Consider the following 25,840-nt stretch of genomic DNA (forward strand, 5'->3'; position numbering starts at 1 on the left):
TCGGTGATTGTTAGTTCCACGATAAGCACATACACGTGATCTTCTGTGTGCACGTGCATCACATGCTGTTCATGCATGATGTGAAATTTCATTTTGATCAGATGTAGCGTTCAGATGCAACGCCACTGTATTGTAACAGTGCATGTCAACGATTATTACATTCACATCAGTCGTTCCCTTATTTTTTGTCGGTAGTATATGAATATTCTGCCTACTGTTTTCAAGCTCTATCTCCCCCTTTAGGTGACATTTCTGATTATTACTATTATTTAGTAAAATTGTATTAACTTAAAGTAAAGCAGGGCTAGTGAATTTTTAATCATGGCTAGTAAATTTGTTTAAATCATTGATCCCATGGCTAGTGGATTTTATAAAAATTCTAGAAGCCCTGAAATTTTATATTATATCAATTGGAACATTTATGTATGACATTCCAGGTGTTTGCTGCACATGCTACCTGAGAAAAATAGTTAACACCTTCTGGCCAGTTGAGATTTTTCTGTGATATTTGTATCTTGTATTAAAGAATATAAAATTTTAAAATAAATACAAAATTTAGGACTAAAACAGAAATAAATAAAAATTTGCTATGCAATCATACCGTGTATTACTCCCGAACTTTCTGCTGGGAAAATAACAAAATAAATAGTTCGTTTCCACAGCAGCAACAAGCACAACAATCCAGTTTACATACCTTCATCTCCAGTGCGGGAATCTTCGTCCTTCACGGATGACATACTTTCAGGTGATGTTGGCGAACGTGCGTCATCCATGCTGGAGCTGTCACTGCTGGAAGAAATGATTTCTTTCCTCAGAACAATCTCCAGATCTGGTGAAGCAGCTACGTCCACTGGCGTCTTGCCCTTTAGATTCAACTGCAGCGGATTAGCACCATGTTTCAATAACAATTCAACAAGCTGAAAAAAAAAAAAAAAAAAAAAAAAAATGCTTTTAAAATTGATTTATTTTATTTATTTATTTTTTCTTAAAGTAAAGTCTGTTGTCAACCATGGCAATTGGCTATGCCATAGATATCGCCACTTTTTTACTTGTTTTTTTTTTAATTTCCCCCAGCATTTAGTTTACTATGGACCTTTAAATCTTCTGTCATTTTCTTAATTTTTTATTTTATATTTTATGCATTTTGTGGTATTCTGTACCTCAGGGAAATGCAGGGGTTCTAGAATATTTTTAAAATTCACTTGCCATAGGGCCAGTGGATTTGAAAATTCACTGGCCATGGTGAAAAATTCACTTGTCCAATTTTAACTGTTGATAAAACAAAAAACCCAGTAAATTAAAATAATTAACTTTTTAATGTCCATTTTTCATACTGAGATCATGTTTAATCAATTTGTCAAATTTATACAACAGATAGGCTCATTAGGCATACTTTATGGTTTGTTTAGAAAAATATGCAAATAATTTTCATCAGTTTAGAATAAAGTTACCGTACCTATTAAAATTTTAAAATAATTATTTCCATGCACTAAAACCACCTAAGTTATAAAAAATAATCCATGTTACCGAGATATTACAACAATTAACAGCATTATTTATTTACTTATGAATGGGAACTCACCCCCCACCCACCCTCCAAAAAACAAAGAGAAAATAAACAATTAAGAACCAATTTTAGCATAAAGTGTACATGTATTGCAGTTTAAGGCTTACCTGCGCCCCCCCCCCCCCCCCCCAACACACACCATATTAGTAATTTGGATACTTTGTTAAATTTATCTATTTCATGATACTGTGTTCCTAAGCTTTTTAAAAAGCCTTTTTGCAATTTATGTCATATTTTATCAATTAAATTAATAATTTACACATTTAAAGTATTTGTAAATAGTGACATGCAACCTTTAAAACTAATAAAAAACTGGTTACCGTTTTGCATATTATTAGTATTAGAGTAACAAATCTTTGGATTCCAGTGTAAAAAACAAAATGGCGGCAAAACAATGAACTTTTGTTTTTCCAATGTTTACACTTTATAACTTTAATAAAGTTATATCAGTAGGTATATTGATGTCATGGATGAGTCGGAGATTACTGGTGGCCAACTATTTGTTAGTAAAATATTGCATGTGATAGCAAATCGAAAGAAGTGACTTGTAGATGTTTCTTTTGTTTTTGTATGATCGTAGGACGTAGCGTTGTAGATTTATTCTTTTTGTACCACTTGCCATCGGGATTGCACAAAGTAACTTTTACTGGGTTGAATCCCAAAAACACTGGTCTTGGGCATCGGGCCACCGTATTCTAGAAGGCCTGGGAAATGCAACCCTATCGAGCTAAATCCCACTTCCTCAAAAGACACCCCTCTCCCACCATATAAAGACAATCCGATAAAAGTATAATTTTGATACCTTTTGATGACCATTGACGGATGCATCATGTAATGGTGTATCATTCTCGAATCCCTGAACATTGACGTTGGCTCCAGCCTTCATCAGCTGCTTGGCAACCGATAGCATTCCCCGGTTACAGGCTTCATGTAGTGGAGTCCAGCCTAAAAAGCAAAATAATAAATTTTGTTACTAATGACTACTGGATACACGGTTAATGTTGTGATGACATGTCTGATAATAAAAACATACATCATCTTTGAATGTTCACATTAGTATCAAAATTGAATGTAAAAATTATTTTGTCAATTGGTACTGACCACTTATATTTGTATTTATTATCAACTGACCACCGGATACAAATTTAACGTGGTCTCGAGTGTCTTAACCAAAATACATTTCTAACTGTCTAATAATAATAGAAATTGGTCATTATCTTTATGACAGAACAAAAAAATAATATAAAACAAAATCAATCTTCTAATTTTTAAAATAAAAATTAATCTAAAATAAAAATAAAAGGCTAAAACAAAAACAAATGCCAACAGAATTTTTTTTTATAGCTATTCTCAGTAAAGTCTGAAGACCATTTTATGTATTTTAAAAAGTTATCAGGATACTCAATAACCAATGTGTATGGGGTGTCGTTATATATCCATCTATCCAATAAAACAACCACCCACCCGCCCACCCACCCATCCATCCATCCAAGCCCACTCACCAATACACCCACCCATCCATCCCCACCCACCCACACATATATCCCCAAACCGACACATCCACCCACCCATCCATCCATCCAGCCACCCACCCAGAACTCTATATCATTGTAACACCCGATGACGAAATACTTACCAGCGTAATCTTTGACATTCACATTGGCCCCAGCCTTAATGAGTTTCTTTGTTTGTTTGATGTCGCCACGCTTGGCAGCCATGTGAAGGGACGTTTCTCCTCGGTCATTTCTCTTGTTTACCTTCTTGTCTCCCGGGGTTTTCTTTGCTGATGACATGGGTGGGGGCGAAGAAAGAGCCTTTGGTGATGCATCTGAAAAAAACCAAACCCAATTGAACAGTAAATATTTATAAATAAGAAGAGGAGTAGATGCAGGGGTCGAAACTGATTAAAATTCCTGCCAGATATTCCATCCAGAAAGCTACACATTTTGCCACCCGAATCAAGACCTGCCAGGCCAAGTAAAGTGTGAATATAAAGGTAAAATGATTGCCGGTCCAACAGGCAAAAACATCTCCAGGGGTCTAATTCACAAAGGTCTCTTAGGCTCTGCTAGACAACAAAACATCCTCTTTGTAAGTCTTTTACCATTGCAATGTGAGATCGCAAAATTGCCAGAGTTTAGTGAACTAGGCCTCTGGTCGGGACAGCACTATTTTGACCACTGAAATGTTTTATTTAACAACACATTTTAATCCATATCTGTGATGTCACACTATTGTTCAAGGTGTAGATTATTTTTCAAGAATCAACACCTGTGAAACAATGCAATTTGAACTTTTTATGAGTTCGGCACAGGGATTTGAACCCACTACCAACAGAACTTGTACATTGTAAATAAGTACAACGCATTAGCTCACAAGGCCAAGCATCTGCATCATCAAATGAACATGTAATTTAAGCCTTATAAACCTGACACTAGTGTTAGTAATTTATTTTGGCGGAACACAACGAAGATTGGCAGAACCTGAATAGGAAATCGCAGATTACACGTTTAGCAAGTTTAATGCCAGCTATCCACTGCTGAGGTTTTCTTGACCGAATCGTTCGGGTTAGTTTCATTTTGGGTTATTAGTTTTGTAAATGTTCTTTGCCATTTTAACCAATATTTTCATTAAAAAAGATCAAATAGAAGTTAATTTAGCAGTCACGTAATTTTTTAAAATGAATAATGGATTAAGCTGGAGAATACATGGTTAAATGTCGATTCTTGAAGAACAACCCACTCGCCTCTACAGGGCTCATGGGTTATTTTTCAAGAACTGACAGTTAAACGTGTATTCTCCATTACTTAATCTACAGTTATATGGCATGAGACATATGGTCACACAGATAATGAGAGGAACTGACAGTTAACCGTGTATTCTCCATTACTTAATCTAGTTATATGGCATCAGACATATGGTCACACAGATAATGAGAGGAACTGACAGTTAACCGTGTATTCTCCATTACTTAATCTAGTTATATGGCATCAGACATATGGTCACACAGATAATGAGAGGAACTGACAGTTAACCGTGTATTCTCCATTACTTAATCTCCAGTTATATGGCATCAGACATAAGGTCACACAGATAATGAGAGGAACTGACAGTTAACCGTGTATTCTCCATTACTTAATCTCCAGTTATATGGCATCAGACATATGGTCACACAGATAATGAGAGGAACTGACAGTTAACCGTGTATTCTCCATTACTTAATCTCCAGTTATATGGCATCAGACATATGGTCACACAGATAATGAGAGGAACTGACAGTTAACCGTGTATTCTCCATTACTTAATCTCCAGTTATATGGCATCAGACATATGGTCACACAGATAATGAGAGGAACTGACAGTTAACCGTGTATTCTCCATTACTTAATCTCCAGTTATATGGCATCAGACATATGGTCACACAGATAATGAGAGGAACTGACAGTTAACCGTGTATTCTCCATTACTTAATCTCCAGTTATATGGCATCAGACATATGGTCACACAGATAATGAGAGGAACTGACAGTTAACCGTGTATTCTCCATTACTTAATCTCCAGTTATATGGCATCAGACATATGGTCACACAGATAATGAGAGGAACTGACAGTTAACCGTGTATTCTCCATTACTTAATCTCCAGTTATATGGCATCAGACATATGGTCACACAGATAATGAGAGGAACTGACAGTTAACCGTGTATTCTCCATTACTTAATCTCCAGTTATATGGCATCAGACATAAGGTCACACAGATAATGAGAGGAACTGACAGTTAACCGTGTATTCTCCATTACTTAATCTAGTTATATGGCATCAGACATATGGTCACACAGATAATGAGAGGAACTGACAATTAACCCTGTATTCTCCATTACTTAATCTACAGTTATATGGCATGAGACATATGGTCACACAGATAATGAGAGGAACTGACAGTTAACCGTGTATTCTCCATTACTTAATCTACAGTTATATGGCATCAGACATATGGTCACACAGATAATGAGAGGAACTGACAGTTAACCGTGTATTCTCCATTACTTAATCTACAGTTATATGGCATCAGACATATGGTCACACAGATAATGAGAGGAACTGACAGTTAACCCTGTATTCTCCATTACTTAATCTCCAGTTATATGGCATGAGACATATGGTCACACAGATAATGAGAGGAAATCCGCTGTTGCCACTCCATAAAATAATATTTCTTTGCAGTTATCGTAATGTGGTTTTTTTTTTAAAGATAATTACTAAAAAAATCTGACAAAACAATAACTTTGGTGGTGTGTTGTTATTTCCCGTATATTTTCCTTACCTACTTTATGTATTATGTTGTGTTTTTCATGAAATATTGATAAAATAAGCAATTTTTGTGTTTGACGTAATATAACAAGTCTTTTAATATACCAGCAAGACAAGAATTAAAAGAAGCTGGGTGTGGGTGTGGGGTGGAGTGTGTGTCTGTGGGTTTGGGGGAGTGGGGACAAGAAGATTGATCTTATGACCCAATGAAACCCAGGTAAGCTCTCACCTACTGAGCTACATAACTGAGAAGAAAGCCCAATAGATCCACATGATAGTGGGGTTAATAATTTCCACATAAAAAACAAATGAAACTCACATGGAATACAATATGATGGCTTTAAACAGTAATATAAAGTCGGACACACTAGACCGAGATATAAAAGTTAGTAATATTTTCACAGTGAGAGCTTCATTTCAAATCAATACTATTACACGGAAGCTGAAAAGCACTAAAATTGACCGAAATCAGAGCTAAGAATACTTTTTAAAATTTGTACCATCAAAACCACTTACGGTACTTCTGCAGAAGACAAAATTTCAAAATCTTACTGTCACAAACGGGAAGTTGGTTAATGGGATCTTTTTACCTAGGCAACCAAATGTTTATGTGAATTATATTTGCTTACTGTAGATCCTGAAATTAATGTGATCATAATATTAATGCGAAAAATGTGAGTTCATGTTATTTGCATTAATGATATGACGCATTTATTTCTGTTTTGTTCAGCAATAGTCTAGCAAGCTATGTCACATGCTATTAAAACAAACACAGATTAAAATTCTAATACATTCATAAAGCAATCGGAGCACAATTTATCGTAGGCAAGACAGACTAATTGTCCAACAGTCCAGCAAAAGCTGACATGATTCATCGCGCATGAATGGGTTCAAGTCCGCTGCAAAGTTTCTCGGCATATCTTATGAAGATACAGTTGTAATGGCACATATATGCTAATGTTTAGCCAGATTTAGGTAACTATACAGGTTAGGTAAATGACTGCTGCAAAATATGCTTTGTGTTGATCTCACGAAAAACATAGGGACTAAGCAGGTTAATTGATGTGTACACAGACATGTTAGTGAGTTGATCTCATTGAAGACACCTGTCACTTGGATTTAACCGAAAGTACACAGACGTGTATGTTATTAAGAAAGTAATATTCCATATGGATGCCACTTGCATTCATTTCATGTCACATTTTAGTCTGCCCACAGTCACTCACATTAATTTTGGGACGCGTTAATTTCAGGATCTACAGTAATTAGTGAATACGTTAACCTACTTTTAACATACTTACTACTGTTCTGTACTACACTAACATTCCAAATGCATTTTGAGAAAACTGATTTTGCAAATGCAGGGCTCAAAATAATAACTAAAATAAGGCCTGCACGGTTAAATTTTAAAAAATACCAGGTCAAAAGAAATATGTCCTGCTAAGAAAAAAATGGCTTGCTGGAAAAAAACACACCACAGGTTGAGTGGAGTATTTGGGATAGTGTGTACAATATGTAGGACCTCTGAGATGCATTTTAGAGCATTATGAAATTAAAACAGAATCATAATGCAACAGAAGATGAGATAACCGTCAACATCTTTATCTTGAAAAATAACCTGCAATTTTTTATTATGGTTTATGCTGATGAATTTCTATTTTATCTGTTAAGTCTAAAAATAGACTACTTTTTGCTTTCAAGCCATGCAAATGTTATAGCGTACATTTCAAATATCCAAAATTTCTTAAAATAGTTTGCAACTGTTAATTTAAAACGTAAGGGTTCACCACATAATCGATCAGCAGTTAGTGTGAACTTAAATTTTGCTTAACAAAGTTGCGATCAGAAGTGTCCAAATGAAGTAATGTGTCCTGCCTTGGTGTTCTAATATATTCAGGCAATACCATTACCATTAAAGAACCAGATAAGTTTAAACAAACTTCGATACAGAAAGTCAGATAGTGTTATGACAACAGCTGGTGATATTTCTGAAGTATACAGACGGAACAAACTAGGTGTACGTAGTGTAAAAAAAACTGCAGGGAACATTATTTCAAAATCTCATTTCACGTGAATATAGTTCTCGTAACTGAATAGTTAGGCCTACCTAATCCTAAAACACTTGAACTATGGTTCTGTGCTACAGTGGTGGTTCAAAAGTATTTAAAACATAAAGTGATTTTTACTTTCATTACTCATATATATATTATTTTAACTTTAGAATAATAATTGTTCACCACGTAACTGACTGGCAGTTTTCGTGAATTTAAAGTTGCATAAGCGACACGCGAACAGAACAATGGTTCTCGTGAAATATTGTGCCCTGGACTGGCACTAATTTTTGTTATTCACACCATCAGTTTGACGAGGAGAATTGTATATCACAAGAGTTACTTTTGGTTGTCATGGTTATTTTTATTCTCTAACAAAAATCTGGAATTCATAACATATTTTTCAACACCTCCTCGATAACGTGACCTAAAAAAGATACAGTGAAACCTCTTTAAACTGGACATCCAGAGGACCAAGTAAAACGTCTGGTTTAAGGGGTGTTCAGAATTCCGGTTTATAGAGTTTTACTGTATGTGAATATAGTACAAGACATCAGAAATGACATATCACTGAAAAGTGGTACACACATATGACAAATTAAACAAGCTGCTTAAAGGAACACACCCAAGTTTTTAAACACTAAGGCATATATTTTACTATTAGAGGCATTTTTGATAACTGAAATCATACTTTACTTAGATTTTATTGTTTAGATTATCCATTTCCATATATTCGAAGTGTTTTTGGTCATCCTGGTGTTTTAATATCACAAAAAGCATTTTTCATATTTTTAAAAACACACATGCATCTGAGAAGTAACAGTTATGGATTTGAGTTTATTTTTATAGGGTATTTCACCATTTCAAAGTCACAGACTCATGTTTCACTCAGTTATAACTTTATCCAAATGCGTTACAGGTTTGTAGATTAACTAAACTTAGTGTTAATTTTCACGGGTTGAAACTTGGGTCTGTCCCTTTAATAAACATAACCAGTTAAATGATTCAACAGAAATCTTTCAAAAATCAATAGAGCGTATCTGACACTAATTAATTTTATTTAAACATTTGGGGTATGCCGACTGTTAAAACAAATCTCAGTCTTCAGTGATTTCCATAAACTCTGCAATGTATAACACTTGGTTTTTGTCTTCTAAAACATTACTGCAACCCAAAGAATTTCTTTAAGTTATAATGGTTTGACATTCTCATCTCCCAATCAAAGCCTGAATAATGACCAACGCAGAGGAAAACAACTTTGATCACATATAACTCTACCTCTAGAGTTCATTCACAGATGGGAAAACAATCTCGAAATCTACCTCCAAAGTGCATGTACACGGAAACTTGTACATTGACAGAGAAAAGCAATTTCAAAACTATTCACATGACCATATATACAAATCTACCTACAAGGTTGATGTAAAAGGAAACTCGTACACTGACAGAGGAAACCAATCTCAGAACTATTCACTTGACCATACATACAAACCTACCTCCATAGTCAATGTACAAGGAAACTCGTACATTCACAGATGAAAACAATGTCAGAACTATTCACTTGACCATATATAAAAACCTACCTCCATAGTCAATGTACAAGGAAACTCGTACATTCACAGATGAAAACAATGTCAGAACTATTCACTTGACCATACATACAAACCTACCTCCATAGTCAAGGTACATGGAAACTCGTACATTCACAGATGAAAACAATGTCAGAACTATTCACTTGACCATATATACAAACCTACCTCCATAGTCAATGTACAAGGAAACTCGTACATTCACAGATGAAAACAATGTCAGAACTATTCACTTGACCATACATACAAACCTACCTCCATAGTCAATGTACAAGGAAACTCGTACATTCACAGATGAAAACAATGTCAGAACTATTCACTTGACCATATATACAAACCTACCTCCATAGTCAATGTACAAGGAAACTCGTACATTCACAGATGAAAACAATGTCAGAACTATTCACTTGACCATATATACAAACCTACCAATGTCAGAACTATTCATGACCAGTATACAAACCTACCTCCATAGTCAATGTACAAGGAAACTCGTACATTCACAGATGAAAACAATGTCAGAACTATTCACTTGACCATGTATACAAACCTACCTCCATAGTCAATGTACAAGGAAACTCGTACATTCACAGATGAAAACAATGTCAGAACTATTCACTTGACCATGTATACAAACCTACCTCCATAGTCAATGTACAAGGAAACTCGTACATTCACAGATGAAAACAATGTCAGAACTATTCACTTGACCATGTATACAAACCTACCTCCATAGTCAATGTACAAGGAAACTCGTACATTCACAGATGAAAACAATGTCAGAACTATTCACTTGACCATGTATACAAACCTACCTCCATAGTCAATGTACAAGGAAACTCGTACATTCACAGATGAAAACAATGTCAGAACCTATTCACTTGACCATGTATACAAACCTACCTCCATAGTCAATGTACAAGGAAACTCGTACATTCACAGATGAAAACAATGTCAGAACTATTCACTTGACCATGTATACAAACCTACCTCCATAGTCAATGTACAAGGAAACTCGTACATTCACAGATGAAAACAATGTCAGAACTATTCACTTGACCATGTATACAAACCTACCTCCATAGTCAAGGTACATGGAAACTCGTACATTCACAGATGAAAACAATGTCAGAACTATTCACTTGACCATGTATACAAACCTACCTCCATAGTCAATGTACAAGGAAACTGGTACATTCACAGATGAAAACAATGTCAGAACTATTCACTTGACCATATATACAAACCTACCTCCATAGTCAATGTACAAGGAAACTGGTACATTCACAGATGAAAACAATGTCAGAACTATTCACTTGACCATATATACAAACCTACCTCCATAGTCAATGTACAAGGAAACTGGTACATTCACAGATGAAAACAATGTCAGAACTATTCACTTGACCATATATACAAACCTACCTCCATAGTCAATGTACAAGGAAACTCGTACATTCACAGATGAAAACAATGTCAGAACTATTCACTTGACCATATATACAAACCTACCTCCATAGTCAATGTACAAGGAAACTCGTACATTCACAGATGAAAACAATGTCAGAACTATTCACTTGACCATATATACAAACCTACCTCCATAGTCAATGTACAAGGAAACTCGTACATTCACAGATGAAAACAATGTCAGAACTATTCACTTGACCATATATACAAACCTACCTCCATAGTCAATGTACAAGGAAACTCGTACATTCACAGATGAAAACAATGTCAGAACTATTCACTTGACCATATATACAAACCTACCTCCATAGTCAATGTACAAGGAAACTCGTACATTCACAGATGAAAACAATGTCAGAACTATTCACTTGACCATATATACAAACCTACCTCCATAGTCAATGTACAAGGAAACTCGTACATTCACAGATGAAAACAATGTCAGAACTATTCACTTGACCATATATACAAACCTACCTCCATAGTCAATGTACAAGGAAACTCGTACATTCACAGATGAAAACAATGTCAGAACTATTCACTTGACCATATATACAAACCTACCTCCATAGTCAATGTACAAGGAAACTCGTACATTCACAGATGAAAACAATGTCAGAACTATTCACTTGACCATATATACAAACCTACCTCCATAGTCAATGTACAAGGAAACTCGTACATTCACAGATGAAAACAATGTCAGAACTATTCACTTGACCATATATACAAACCTACCTCCATAGTCAATGTACAAGGAAACTCGTACATTCACAGATGAAAACAATGTCAGAACTATTCACTTGACCATATATACAAACCTACCTCCATAGTCAATGTACAAGGAAACTCGTACATTCACAGATGAAAACAATGTCAGAACTATTCACTTGACCATATATACAAACCTACCTCCATAGTCAAGGTACATGGAAACTCGTACATTCACAGATGAAAACAATGTCAGAACTATTCACTTGACCATATATACAAACCTACCTCCATAGTCAATGTACAAGGAAACTCGTACATTCACAGATGAAAACAATGTCAGAACTATTCACTTGACCATATATAAAAATCTACATCCAAAGTCCATGCACACAGAAACTCATTTTGTGGGTCACTGAACACCTTCCATCATAACATCACTAGTGAATAAACTTATAAAGTGGCTAATAATACTGATGGGTGTACTGAAAGTATATCCTTACAAGTATGCAAATGTTGTACTCGAATCTTCTTTTTTAAGGTGCGCGAGTGTGATGACGTTCGTACAGTGCACATAATCTAACAACTGTGAAAAACAACGCATATTACACTAAACAAACTGCGCATGTAAAACTTTGTACCCTGATTGCCACTTTTGATCAAATCAGCACTTATCATACATTATGTAGCTAATAGTAATAGAAATACCCGTTCAATAATACACTAAAAATTTAAAACGTGACATGACCATAGCTTCCATTCAAGCTTTTAATATATGACCAGTATTTCTCTTTGCTAGGCTAATGGGGAAAATACTGGCTTAATAAACATCTTCGAAGATGTACCGATCAAGATTCAAACAGAACTCCTTTGCCTACACATTATTTAATTTACAGTTGATTACAAATATACTCTTCAAAAGAAGAAACGCAAAACCACATTGTCGTAACATTTGGAGAATTGATTCAATTATTGAATGGTGAGTCCGATAATTACCAAATGTTGCAGGATTGTTCACAATTCACTCTAGTCCATTGTGAGTAAGTGATAGGACACACCACCAAGGTCAAGGTCATCTGGAGTCAATACCGGGTGTGGCCTCCGCGTGTGTTGACAACTGCCTGGCACCGCCTGCCCATTGAAGCAACCAGAGTATGGATGACGTCCCGGGGGATGGTGGCCCACTCGGCCTGCAAGGCTGCTGCCAGCTCGGGCAGGGTCTGGGGCTGTGGTTGTCGCTGTCGGAGGCGTCGGTCCAACTCGTCCCATAGATGCTCAATTGGGTTCAAATCCGGTGATATCGATGGCCAAGGAAGGACATTAATGTTGTTGTTCTGTAGGAAAGCCGTTGTGAGACGTGCTGTGTGAGGCCTGGCGTTGTCATGTTGGAACACTGCGTTGGCGTTGGCCATAACTGGAACGATGTGTGGCCGGAGGATCTGGTCAATGTAGCCCTGTGCATTCAGGTTGCCCTGCACGTGGACCAGGTCAGTTCTGCCAGTGTGTGAGATGGCTGCCCACACCATGACACTACCCCCGCCGAATCTGTCCACTTCCTGCACGCAGATTGCCGCATAACGTTCACCACGACGCCTATACACGCGACATCTTCCATCATGACGTCGGAGCAGAAATCGGGACTCGTCACTGAACCACACCTGTCTCCATCGCAGTTGAGGCCATTGTCGATGAATCTGGCACCACTGCAGTAGGAGTCAACGGTGTTGTGGTGTTAAGATGACACCTCGAACTGGACGTCTGGCACAAATTCCTACCTCACGTAGGCGGTTCCGTACGGTCTGGTCGGATATCCTGCGCAAACCTGGTATTGCTGCGGCTGTGGAGGTGGCAGTAGTCAATCGTTCCCGAAGGTGGCGTACCCGGATGTAGCGGTCCTGCCCGGGGGTAGTGACCCGTGGTCGACCGGATCTAGGGAGGTCACGTGTTGATCCATGTTGCTGGTAACGGTCCCACAGTCTGGAGATGGTGCTTGGGGACACATGGAATGCCCTGGCAACGGCCGTTCTGGAATCGCCTGCGTCTAGTCGGCCGATGGCATTGTTTCTCTGCGGTTCACTGAGACGTGGCATGTCCTGGATTGTCAACTGTCGGCCAGATACAGAGGCCAGGCAAGCGAACACCCTGCACTTTTATACTGTCGGTGTTCATGTTGCACGTGCAGACAACGCACGTGCAGTGGTGACATGGTTTGCACGTGGCTGCGTTTTTGCGAATATTCACATTTTGCAACTTTATTGTACAGTAGCTGCGTTTTATCGAATGTAACCGTGGGAATGTGTTTGGGACATGCAATGACCTTATATTCACAAAGCATGAACCGGTAGGAAACATAAAATCGGAGTTATAACCCATTTGTACCCTTTTGCGTTTCTTTTTTTGAAGAGTATAGTTTACTTTTCAAATCTAATACTAATAGATTATCTCATGTAGGCCAAGTAATTTATATTGTTCATATAATTATATAAAAAAATGGAATTGAATTAACACTGGTTACCATAGCCTACACAATATGAACTCATTACGAAAACTGGTGAAGTAAGCCAAATTGTTCACAACAGTAAAAGTGTGTGTGAAGTCCCAAAAATGGCAAGCGTACAATTTTCTACTTTTTTCAACCCCTGCAATTACCCTCAGCAATTTTAATTCTCCACAGTACTTTTTTGCTGTGAACTAAATTCGATCCCAAAGCATGTTTTTTGCTGTAGACATTTTCTTAATTGCAGGGGTGGTATCAGCTTGCACACAGTAATAAGGCCGAAAAAAAATTAATTACTTGTTTCCTATTACATGCTGGAAAAATATAGGGTAGGTAGGTAGGATAAATATTTTATTTTGGAAAATAATTTTATTTATGGATATTAAATAAAGGTGTTGATTACCGATATCCAAAATAACATCTGCATGTATAGAAATGCATTATGCAAACCAACAATATCATTCAACAGTGTTTTCCCTAGAAATGAAGTAAGGCATGGTAAAGTGACGTTTTGGGGCATATTTTATGTGCAGTTTTAAATATAAGGGCTTTTTTCCAATTATACAATTTTCAAAAGGACAAAAACCTTATGGCTATTTTATTTTCTATATCTATTTCATAACTTAATTTTAAAAAAAGGAAATATGTAGTACTATCCACATAGGTGTGTTTAAAGGCTTCTTTTTACATGGGCAACTTATAAATTTATAAAAGGCAAGGCAATTTGATTTTGAGGGCAACATGGTGCTAACCTATCTGTGGGAGGTACATACAAAAGACCCTTTGCTGTTTAATAATAGGCAGGTTTACTCTCATACTAACACTGAACTTCTGTACTGGTCCAGGACAGACTTGGTTGAACCTCAATTGGATAGAAACCAGTAAATAAGTTATAACAATTTCTTTTAATGAAAACTGACAAGAAGGGTTCTATATTTATCTGTCCAACAATAACATTTAAAAAAAAATGTTATGAATATTATCTTTCCTAGTGTATCTAAGAAATGGTAGACTTACCAATTTTATAATTTGCAATGTTAGTTTTATTCTGTATGCATCCAGTATTAAAGTACGCACTTGGTTTGAAGTTTGTTTTATTTAACGACGCCACTAGAGCACATTGATTTTTATCTTTAATATCATCGGCTATTGGACGTCAAACTCATGGTCATTCTGACACTGTTTTTAGAGGAAACCCGCGAAGTTCCCAGTGACCACTTACAAAAAGTAACGAAACGCATCGAGATCTTACTGACATATTTAATCATTTGATTTGGCAGTAAACTCCATCAGTATCGGTAAACATTCCCTCCCCTAGTTTATCAGAAGGTCACTAAATTTCTACAAGGCCAGTTTGTCGCTGGAATAAATCATTAAATACAGTTATTATTATTATTATTATTATTATTAACCTTTAGACTACTGGATTAATTTTTAACAAAAACCACGTTGAGTGGGTACAAGTTTATAATTTTTACTCACATATATTCACTCAAATTTTTCATAAATACATGAAATAAAGTTCATATATGAATCGGTAAGTATTATTTTCGTGTCTTTTTTTGTAATTTTTATTGTTTTAGATCGGCTAATGGTGGTTAAAATTAGGCAAAAAATCGAAAAAGTTGCGTTTACTTAGGGCATTTGTGGCCAGCTGTCCAGTATTTATGTCCATTATTCCCAATAACAGTGGTTTTCTGACCAGAATTTTTTTTAAAACCCGAACTACGATTCATATTGCAATATTTGGTAATTTTCGTTGTTGGTAAAACGATCAAATTTATTATTAAATTAGCTGTTACAATCAGCTATCGATCCTTGAAAATTACCGCGACGTGCCGCCATTGTTGTCAAGCTAAAATACTTGCCGAAAACCACTTTTTGAACTAAAAATTTCAAGGTATTTTCAATTGAAAAAATCAAAACAAAAACCACCATTTTGAAAAAAAATCATTTTTCTTTAATTATATTTCCGTTTCCGGTGAGTGTCGTGTGCAAAACGGCGGGAAATATGAATTGGGGAATGCACTGTATACAGTGTACAGTATATCGACTGACGTGACGTTGGGCGAGATATCTCGCCTGCAGTAGTCAGAAGGTTAATTGGAACACCTCACTACGCTAGATGTAGAGTAAATTGGAAAATATCGCATACATTCGTGAAAATAATTTTCCGACTCTTCGCCCAAAAGTTACCGAACTTCAATTTGAAGGGAAGGAACTCCATCAATCAACTGTTAGAAGAAAACATTTCGTGGCTAACGGGTCGCCAATAAAACTAAATTTGCGACAGTAAAACCACCGATATACGTCCGCAAATCGGAAAACACAGTAGGGTTATCCCCTAAATGACACCAAATTAGTGCTTGTGATAGTTTTGGAATGTTTTCGTGGAAATCGTTGTTATATTAAAAACACATTTTTGGATATACAAAAAAAGTTTTAGGATCGGCAGGTTCAAATTAGGGTCGGTCGGGTAACCGAAAACAAACAATATTTTATGATACGCCTAATCGAATTTACTCTTTAACAATAATATTTAACCAACCTCCTTGAGAGTTGTCATCGGTCATCCTCATCAACAGAGCCATCTGTTGACGCTCCGACAGAGGCATAGTCATCCGTGAGATGCTTCCAGGGGTTCGAGGGGCTGGGGGTTCAGGAGAACTATCCAAGGTCAAGCCTCGTTTTCGTTTTGGTGTAATTCTCTTATCTGAAATCACAATACACTTATTTGAAATCACAGTACACTTATCTGAAATCAACAGCATTTATTTGAAATTACAGTATACTTATCCCAGATCACAGTACACTTATCTGAAATCACAGTACACTTATCTGAAATCACAGTACATTCATTTGAAATTACAGTACACTTACCGTAGATCACAGTAGACTTCCATATATATATATATATATATATATATATATATATTTGAAATTACAGAAAATGCCACCCTAAAACAGGGACCAATTACTTGGTACCACAATCACAATTTGCTTATGAACATTAAAATGTACAGAGCCGGATTATCCTACTAGCACATGTAACATGTGCTATGGGCCCCGTGCTTTAGGGGACACCACAGTGAGGTGTACATTTATTTTCCTCAGGTCATTTTTTTCCCCTCTCCCCGAGGGGGTTACAAAATATGTATCCAGGGAAGGAGGTCCCACTGTTATTTGTGCTACAGGCCCCGTGGATCCTTAACCGTATTAAATAAATAAGTCAATAACTGATAATAATAAACATGCTATGCAGGTCAACCTGATACAGTTTTTGTGCAGCACTGCTGATTACAGCTGGGAGGTATTGAAATTTCAGGTTCGGTATCAGTATTTTTGGGGTGATTTACCTTGACATCGGTGGTACTGACACAATACTAATACTGATACTGATATGGAGCAGTATTTTTGGTATACTCAGCTTTAAATACATGTGTGAGTTAAGTCTCACCCACTAATTTTATCTAAATAACTTAAATTCCATACATATGGCTCTCGTCGGATTTATACCCAACCCATTTTTTTGTGTTCGTCAGATATGTTAGTGCTTTACTAAGTACCAGGAATTTTTTTTTCAATACTGAAATTTGCTAGATATAGTAAATCGGCATTGGTATGATACTGATACCGAACGATATATACCGTATACCGCCCAGCTCTGCCGCTGATTGCCATAATATATTTTGAGAGCTGGTTGTTTCAGCAAAACATCTTTTATTAAATTTAAAAAAATAAAACTGTCAAATATGTTACAGCTTTAAATTCATAAAAACTTATTTTTAGAGTTGTTAGAGGACATTTTACTTGCCCTACACAAACCATTTCCCAGGCAAATGGACCAGTATTAACATAGTTAAAAGTTAAAGTTAATACTGTTTAACAACACCACTAAAGCATTGATTTATTAATCATCGGCTACTGAATGTCAAACAGGATGTCAAAAAGGCTGTCCAGCACACCTTTAAGAAAAAGGTATAAAAATATAGAAAATGTAGGACAAAAGTAGGAAAATAGAAAGAAAAAAGTAGGAAAATAGAAAGAAAAAGTAAGACAAAAATAGGACTGAAACGATTTTCACACTAGGTAAACGAATGTGTTAACTCAAAAAGGTGCATATTTAAATTTGATCTCACACTGACTTTCAGGGTGTAAATTTAATAGGTTGAGATTGTCTGGTGCAGCAAATTGGGAGATATATCTTGCCACAAAAAAATCCCATCCACAAAACTGTCCCATAACTGTTCACTTTTATAATAACACAAGCAATATGCACGCTTTAACTACAATTAGCAGCATTTTGAAACTGTGTGTGGTAAAGTAAAACAAAAAATTAGGATAAAGTAGGAAAAACTTGGTATTTTTAAGAAAAAGTTAGAAAAATAGGACAAAGACCAAAGAGTCTGAAAAAGTCGGATCTCTGGATAGTCTGCATGTAGTCTTAGAGAGGAAACCCTGAGAGCCTTGACTACACCCAACATGTTATTAAAGAAAATATTTTAACAAAATAATAAAATCCACTAACCATCATCTTCCTGCACGCTTTCAGTAATAATAAGTTTTCTTTTCATTCCCTTACTTTCAGATTGTGGCGTTTTCACATACTGTGGCTTCTCCTGCAATAAACAAATAAATAAATAAATAAGCAAATCAAAAACAAACAAAAAAATGTAAAAAGAAATCTACATACCTTCAAATAACCAGCATAACAGTTTGTCAATTTGTCAAATAAGTGTTAAGTTGAATTAGTATATAATTTTTGAGCAAATCGGAATGTATTTCACAAAAAATACACTAAAAATCTCATTCAGTAATTATCAAATGGCCTTTATTTGGTTGCATTCTGTGTGGCTAAGGTAAAATAAATTTGGAAATACATTTTCAAACATAATGCATCTAATACAAAACTTAAGAATATGGGCCAAATTTGCAAAGTGTGATTATCACATGCTAATTTTATGCACTTTTAAGTCTTAAAAACCCCCACAAAAAACTATGACTTGTACCAGTAACTAATATAAACATCAACATTTATCATAAATTATTAAATTATATACACAGCTATTTAGGAAAATTACACACATGTGACTAAGTGATTAATACCTTTTAACATCCAACCCAAAACCTTTACAACTTACCAAGTTGTAATCACCACCGGTGAAATAAATAAATCATGAAAACTTTTGTTACACAAGATCCATTTGATATACATCAGTCAGTGAATTATATGTACCTATATATACACGTATAGTTCATACCGATAAACAAAAATTGATAATTTCTTAAATGAAACACATACGTTCTTAGTTCATACTTATAAATAAAATAGATTATTTCTAAAATCAGACATATACTTTTAGCTTGTTATTGAAAACAATAATTTACTGGCTGCTGTGATTGATTATTCACTGTTAAAAAAACATTGCTGTAGGCTAAAAATACTTGTGATCATTTTAAAATAGAATCTTGACAAACACAACAAAGAGGAGAGATTCCCTAATTAAACCAGTTACCTAATCTGAAGATAAATTTGGCGTCTTTTGTTTAACACAACAAGTCGGGTATGACTCAATGTTTCATTAGTAATGAATACATGAGTCATCGATCCCGAGACATTCATCAATACCCGAGATGGTCGCACCATTGCAAACCATGAACTTTTAAGCACTAATTACAAAAAGAAAGTCAAAGGATGTCTAATGGCATAATGAGAAACACAAGCAAGCAGAAATCAATATTTGTTTTCTGTGGCAAGGTGCAACCTTGAAAGAAAAAGTGTATAAATGGGAGTACATTTAAATCTTCTGTAAAAGACATCTTGTGTATATGTATATACATATATATATATATATATATATATATATATATATATATATATATATATATATATATATATATATATATATATATATATATATATATATATATATATATATATATATATATATATATATATATATATATATATATACATATACACACACATATATACACACACACACACATACATACATACATGGTTAGTCTTGCAATTTGTGGGCGATTTGGTGCCACAGGTTCGAGTCCCAGCAACGGCATGGGACAATTTGTGAGGCCAGAAAGGATTTAATTATACCCTGCGCCAGTGCGTTAATATCTATTTATGTAACAGTCAACCTCGATATACATACAATATATAGATATTCATACATCAATACATACATACACACACATATATACATATAATGACAACTTCCCTATAAAGGGCATAGTAGCCATGCCAATTCATGAACATTTCAGACCACTCTTGGATGTTATAAATTAAAGCTTGTTTTGTTTAACAATCTTTCCTGTCTTGGACACAATGGCTTGCTCACTCATGAATTTGTGCCCACGACAAGCGTGCACTAAAACAGCTTATTCTGAATGTGCATGACCATGGTTAACAATTCCACTTTATTATTCACATGACTGAACATAAACGAGTTAATAATAATCATACGAAGCACACGTGTAATAACAAGTGCAATGACGGAATTTTGGGAAGTGACGTCATAACATGACGATGCTTCCCCAGGCCTAGCTGAAACTGTGCATTCAAAATATGACGTCATTTCGTAGTCTCCTTGTAGATGTCGCTGAAACATTTTGAGTTGGGTCTTGCTATTCATAAAGAAAACAACAACAATATGGATAATAAAGAAATTATTACACTCGCGTGTGAGTCGTACTGATTTTACGAAACTCATGTCAGGTTTCATGTATTACTTTCACTCTCGTTTGGGCAATACAAAAATCCTGACACTCGTTTTGTAAAATCAGTACGACACACAAGCTCGTTTAATAATCTCTATGTAGTACATTGATTCATCGGCTATAGGATGTCAAACATTTGGTAAATGTGACATGTAGTCTCAAGAGGAAACCCGTAAGTGATCACCGACATTTCCCTACATATGTACGTCATGTATGTGTCGGCCAGGAAAGGTTTAGATGTGTAGCACATTGACTACCTTGCAAAATTATTTTAACTGTTCACCTGGCACCATTTCAGGACCATCATCTTCAGCTTGCCTTGATTTTGCTCATGGTGAAAACTGTACGCACTTTACCACTACTTTTGATATTCCGGTTTACACATTAAATTTAGAACATAACTGACATGGTCATGATGGATTAACCAAAAATTAAAAGGGTTACCAGGACTTTAGACTGCATCAAAGTTGAAGCAATAAACATACCCAAAATACATATGCCCAAAATAATCACGCCCAAATTAAGTCTAAACATGCTGACCTCAAAATAATTCACCTCAAAACCACTGAAATGTTAAGTCTAATTCAGGGCTGGGAACTGATGAACTGTAAAAAAGAAGAAAACTAGACAGGGCCCCAGAAATTCTTGAAATCCTAGGTTAAAATCTGTGCCATCTGACACATTTTGGAGGAAAGGACGATTAAAATGCGAGGAAACGCAATGTTCCATGAGAGGAAAACAGCTGATCTGAGGAGAATTCCCACCCACCCCTGCTAATTAGATTAAAATACTGACAACCCTACAGCAGCTGTCGTTGTGTTAATGACAGTACTGAACTCAAAGACCTTTCTACAATCAGAAAAGACAAAAGTCCCAAATTTTTGTTGCCATTGATTGACACCTGATTTTCAGGATGCCACAGCAAGAATGGAAGCACGGCAACCACGGCCTTAACTGCCGTGGTTAAATTTGGACCCTATATCAAAAGAGCAGGGCTCAATTTCACAAAACATTATAAGCATAGTTTTGCACGTAAACATAAATCTACGACTAAACCACAATTCTTAATACTATTATAGTTCAACAAATATAGTTAGAAGAACACATATTTAATTTTCTTTTGTCTTTTAAAGTATTCCAGCTTCTGTAATGATGTACTTTTCTACGTGAAATTGATGCCAAACACACGACCGGTATAACAGATGTAAACTCACGATGTTTAGTGAAATGGCCCCCAGCTATTTATGCTATCATGTAAACACTATACCATCGAGGGCTGTAAATAAGACTCTCACAACCATTATATGTACTCAATTTTCGCTAGAGATATTTGGAAAAACATATCAAGTAAAGCAACTGCATTTATTGTGTTTGATGGATGACATTTCTAATTGTAGTCATGTATTACTCTACAAATTGCATAGACTCGTTGGTCACATTCCCGCATAAAGTTAAGAGGTGTACAAATTGTTTATCATGACATATTTCAGGGCTTCTAGATTATGGTAGTGATATTCAGTGTTGGGCTAGTAAATAATTACTACGACTAGCCCGACGGCTAGTGGAAAAAACCCTTGTCAAATGCTGCATTTTGTAAATATTAATATCCTTCCACCTTTTTCTAAGGATTTTCAAGCTAAATTTTCCTCTTTAGGTGACATATCTAATTATTACTATTAGTAAAAATGTATTTATTTAAAGTAGGGCTAGTGAATTTTTAATCATGGGTAGTATATTTTAAAAATCACTGATCCCATGGTTAGTGGATTTTTTATAAAATTCTAGAAGCCCTGTATAATATTTTCTATATCCCTGGCTAAAGTTAAGTAGTATAAGTATAATAAAGCTTTATTTTGTTTAACTACACTACTAGAGCACATTGATTTATTAATCATCGGCTATTGGATGTCAAACATTCATAGATGAGAATGCCCCATCCCAAAAAATCTTGAAAATTACAGAGGCTTATTTAGAACATTGTTTAAATGACATACTGTTTAGCAGGTTATAAATTATAATGCGAGGCAGTCACGGGTATAGGGGGAATGCTCCCCCAGACAATTTAAAAAATATAATGGCCTGAAAGTAAAAATATTAATCCTTTTCTAATTATTAGTTTAGATCATTTTAAAGGGTTTTTTTTAGTTGATTTTATTTTGGTGGTTTCACAATATTTTTATCTATCTTAAATTTTATAATACAGTTTATATTTTTACAATAATTGACACACATTGATTATCAAGAAACATCTTTGCAACCACCTGTCTCTCACATCTACAGCTTGCATTCTGAACCAAATATCGAATTATGTTGTATGTAGTGTTATTAATCATTTGTTAAAAATGTGTAACGGACAACAAAAAAAGAAGGTTTTCTACCATTCTTTTTTGATTATTTGATTTCAAGTCTTCAGCTGTAGGCTATGGCTAAATGTTACAATAAAAAAAAATCATTCGTTTTTGGAAGTATTTTTTGTCCTTGACTTTGTATTATTAAATATTATGTTTAAATGATGCAGATGTAAACACGGCTGCCTTATTGGAATTTTCCAACAAGTTTGCTGCTGTCACTTGTCTGACTGACCGGTTATGTGAGGGAGCATCGACCGGCGTACACCGCTGTAGTCCAAACAAATACGCACATTTACACTGCTGACAGATCTCAGAGATCAAAACTGACCAATGGTAATGAAGATAACATATGTGGATAATATATAGTGCGGTCATGTTGGAATCGCCGAAATGCTGGCATAAAACCCGGACTACTGGACAAGTATAAAATCCGGATTGCTGGGTTGGTATAAAACCCAGACTACTTCGTAAGTATAAAATCCGGATTACTGGGTTGCTAAAAAACCCAGACTCCTGGTGTGAAACGTAGCAAATTTTGACAAAACCCGAACCATAATCGGACAGTGCAAACATCCGGAATTCCTGATACATCTGGAGGATTCTCATCTTTGAACATTTGGTAATTTTATAACATATTATCTGAGAGAGAAAACCCACTACATTTAGTAGCAAGGGATCTTTTATATGCACCATGCCACAGACATAATAACACATACCACGGCCTTTGATATACCAGTTGTGGCACACTGGCAAGAATGAGAAATAGCCCAATAGGTCCACCAATGAGGATCGATCCTAGACCGACTGGGCATCAAAAAAGTGCTTTACTACTGGGCTACATCCTGCCCATATAAGTATATAATCACATCTAATATTAGCAGTTAAATTAGCAGTGTGCTGCTCATTGTCACGTTACGTAACGGTTAATAAATTAATAAAAGCATAGACTGACCTTTCTAGGAGGCGATTTCTTCTCTGACATGTCTGGCATGCACAGTATCTTGTACCGTAGACCAGGCATGCAGAGTTTTTAGTCCTACCATCAGGATCAAGTAGCCGGACATGTAGAACAGTTCGCAAAAGCCAGCATCCCATGACGGACGTTCATCTGAAACAAAAAACGTACATTTTAAGATCCAAACAAACAAAACAATCAACAAATCCAAAAAATATATTAAAAAAAATAATAATAAAGAAATTAATCCTGGATGCCATAAAATGTCTGAATGTTTAATATGAAATTATTAAATACACAAAAGGAATGCAATGTGTTCAGAAGATTTGAAAGTAGGTGACTTTTAGACAAAAAAAAACAAAAACAGACGGCTAAATCTACTGAGAACATTAAGCAGTGTTCGAAATAAGCACTTGTCTGTCTCAACAAGTGAAAATCTGCAAAATGTATCTCGACGGTTGCCCAGTGAACAAAGAAAGAAATGTTTTATTTAACGACGCACTCAACACATTTTAATTACGGTTATATGGCGTCAGACATGGTTAAGGTCCACAAACATATTGAGAGAGGAAACCCGCTGTCGCCACTTCATGGGCTACTCTTTCCGATTAGTAGCAAGGGATTTTTTATATGCACCATCCCACAGACAGGATAGCACAAACCATGGCCTTTGATATACCAGTTGTGGTGCACTGGCTGTGACGAGAAATAGCCCAATAGGCCCACCGATGGGGATCGATCCCAGATTGACCACGCATCAAGCGAGCGCTGTGCCACTGAGCTACGTCCTGCCCCTGCCCAGTGAACAAGTCAAAATGTTCAGTGCAGTTTAATTTTAAGCAGTCAAAAATATTGTCCTAGCACTTGAATAAATCTAACCACTTATTTGGACAAGTATAAATATTGGCTGACAAGTAGATTTCTACATGTACTTGTCCGGCTGACTAGTGAAAATGTCTGCTTATTTCTATCGCTGTAAGACCTATGTGCAATTGTTAAGCATTAAAAACTGGGAGCTTTGGCGGCATTGGAGCCGCTGAAAATTGCAACCTGCTGCTTACTAACGAACACTCAGATTGCTTGAGGGGCTGCTTAATTTAACACATTCTGCACGTTTAAACTACAACTATTTATGTTAAAGCCACAATCTGGACTATATTTTTATTTAACAATTTAGAACAGATGAATCACAATAATTTTCTCAATGTCACGTGTAGTGTTGGGAATTGTTTGGAATCTTGCCATGGATTGTCAGTGATAATCTGTTGGCACCAACTGATCAACTTTCAATTATACAATTGGTTAGAATTATATGGCCTTAAGAGGGATTCACAACAGTGGGTAGAGACCCTACAAATTGTTACTTTTACCTTTAAAGTTTAATACCTATTCAGTATTTATTTTCTTTAATACAGCTGAAAACAACTCTGAACACCAGCATATTTACTTCAATTCTAGCACAGTGCTCCACAACTGGTGTAGCAAAGGCCATGGTTGTGGGATGGTGCATATAAATGATCCCTTGCTGCTAATCAAAAAGAGTCGCTCATGAAGTGGCAACAGTGGCTTTCCTCTCTTAAAATCTGTGTAGTCCTTAACTA

The 25,840-nt window shown here is 35.8% G+C and overlaps 1 protein-coding gene across 1 annotated transcript in view; it reads right to left on the bottom strand.

The window, feature by feature from the left end:
• LOC121388283 (ankyrin repeat domain-containing protein 11-like) overlaps positions 1-24,385 on the bottom strand; it is a 61,711-nt gene extending 37,326 nt beyond the window's left edge. Inside the window, exons 1-6 of the mRNA XM_041519564.1 lie at positions 24,237-24,385; positions 18,724-18,814; positions 16,744-16,908; positions 3,204-3,395; positions 2,370-2,512; positions 695-917 (exon numbers count right to left, since the gene is read on the bottom strand). Of these exons, the coding sequence (XP_041375498.1) occupies positions 695-917; positions 2,370-2,512; positions 3,204-3,395; positions 16,744-16,908; positions 18,724-18,814; positions 24,237-24,305 (883 nt within the window). The 5' untranslated portion in view covers positions 24,306-24,385. The remainder of the gene's footprint in view (positions 1-694; positions 918-2,369; positions 2,513-3,203; positions 3,396-16,743; positions 16,909-18,723; positions 18,815-24,236) is intronic.
• Positions 24,386-25,840: the final 1,455 nt, after the last annotated feature.

Source organism: Gigantopelta aegis, chromosome 14 (assembly GCF_016097555.1).
Source record: "Gigantopelta aegis isolate Gae_Host chromosome 14, Gae_host_genome, whole genome shotgun sequence".
In the NCBI taxonomy this organism is placed as follows: Eukaryota; Metazoa; Mollusca; class Gastropoda; order Neomphalida; family Peltospiridae; genus Gigantopelta; species Gigantopelta aegis.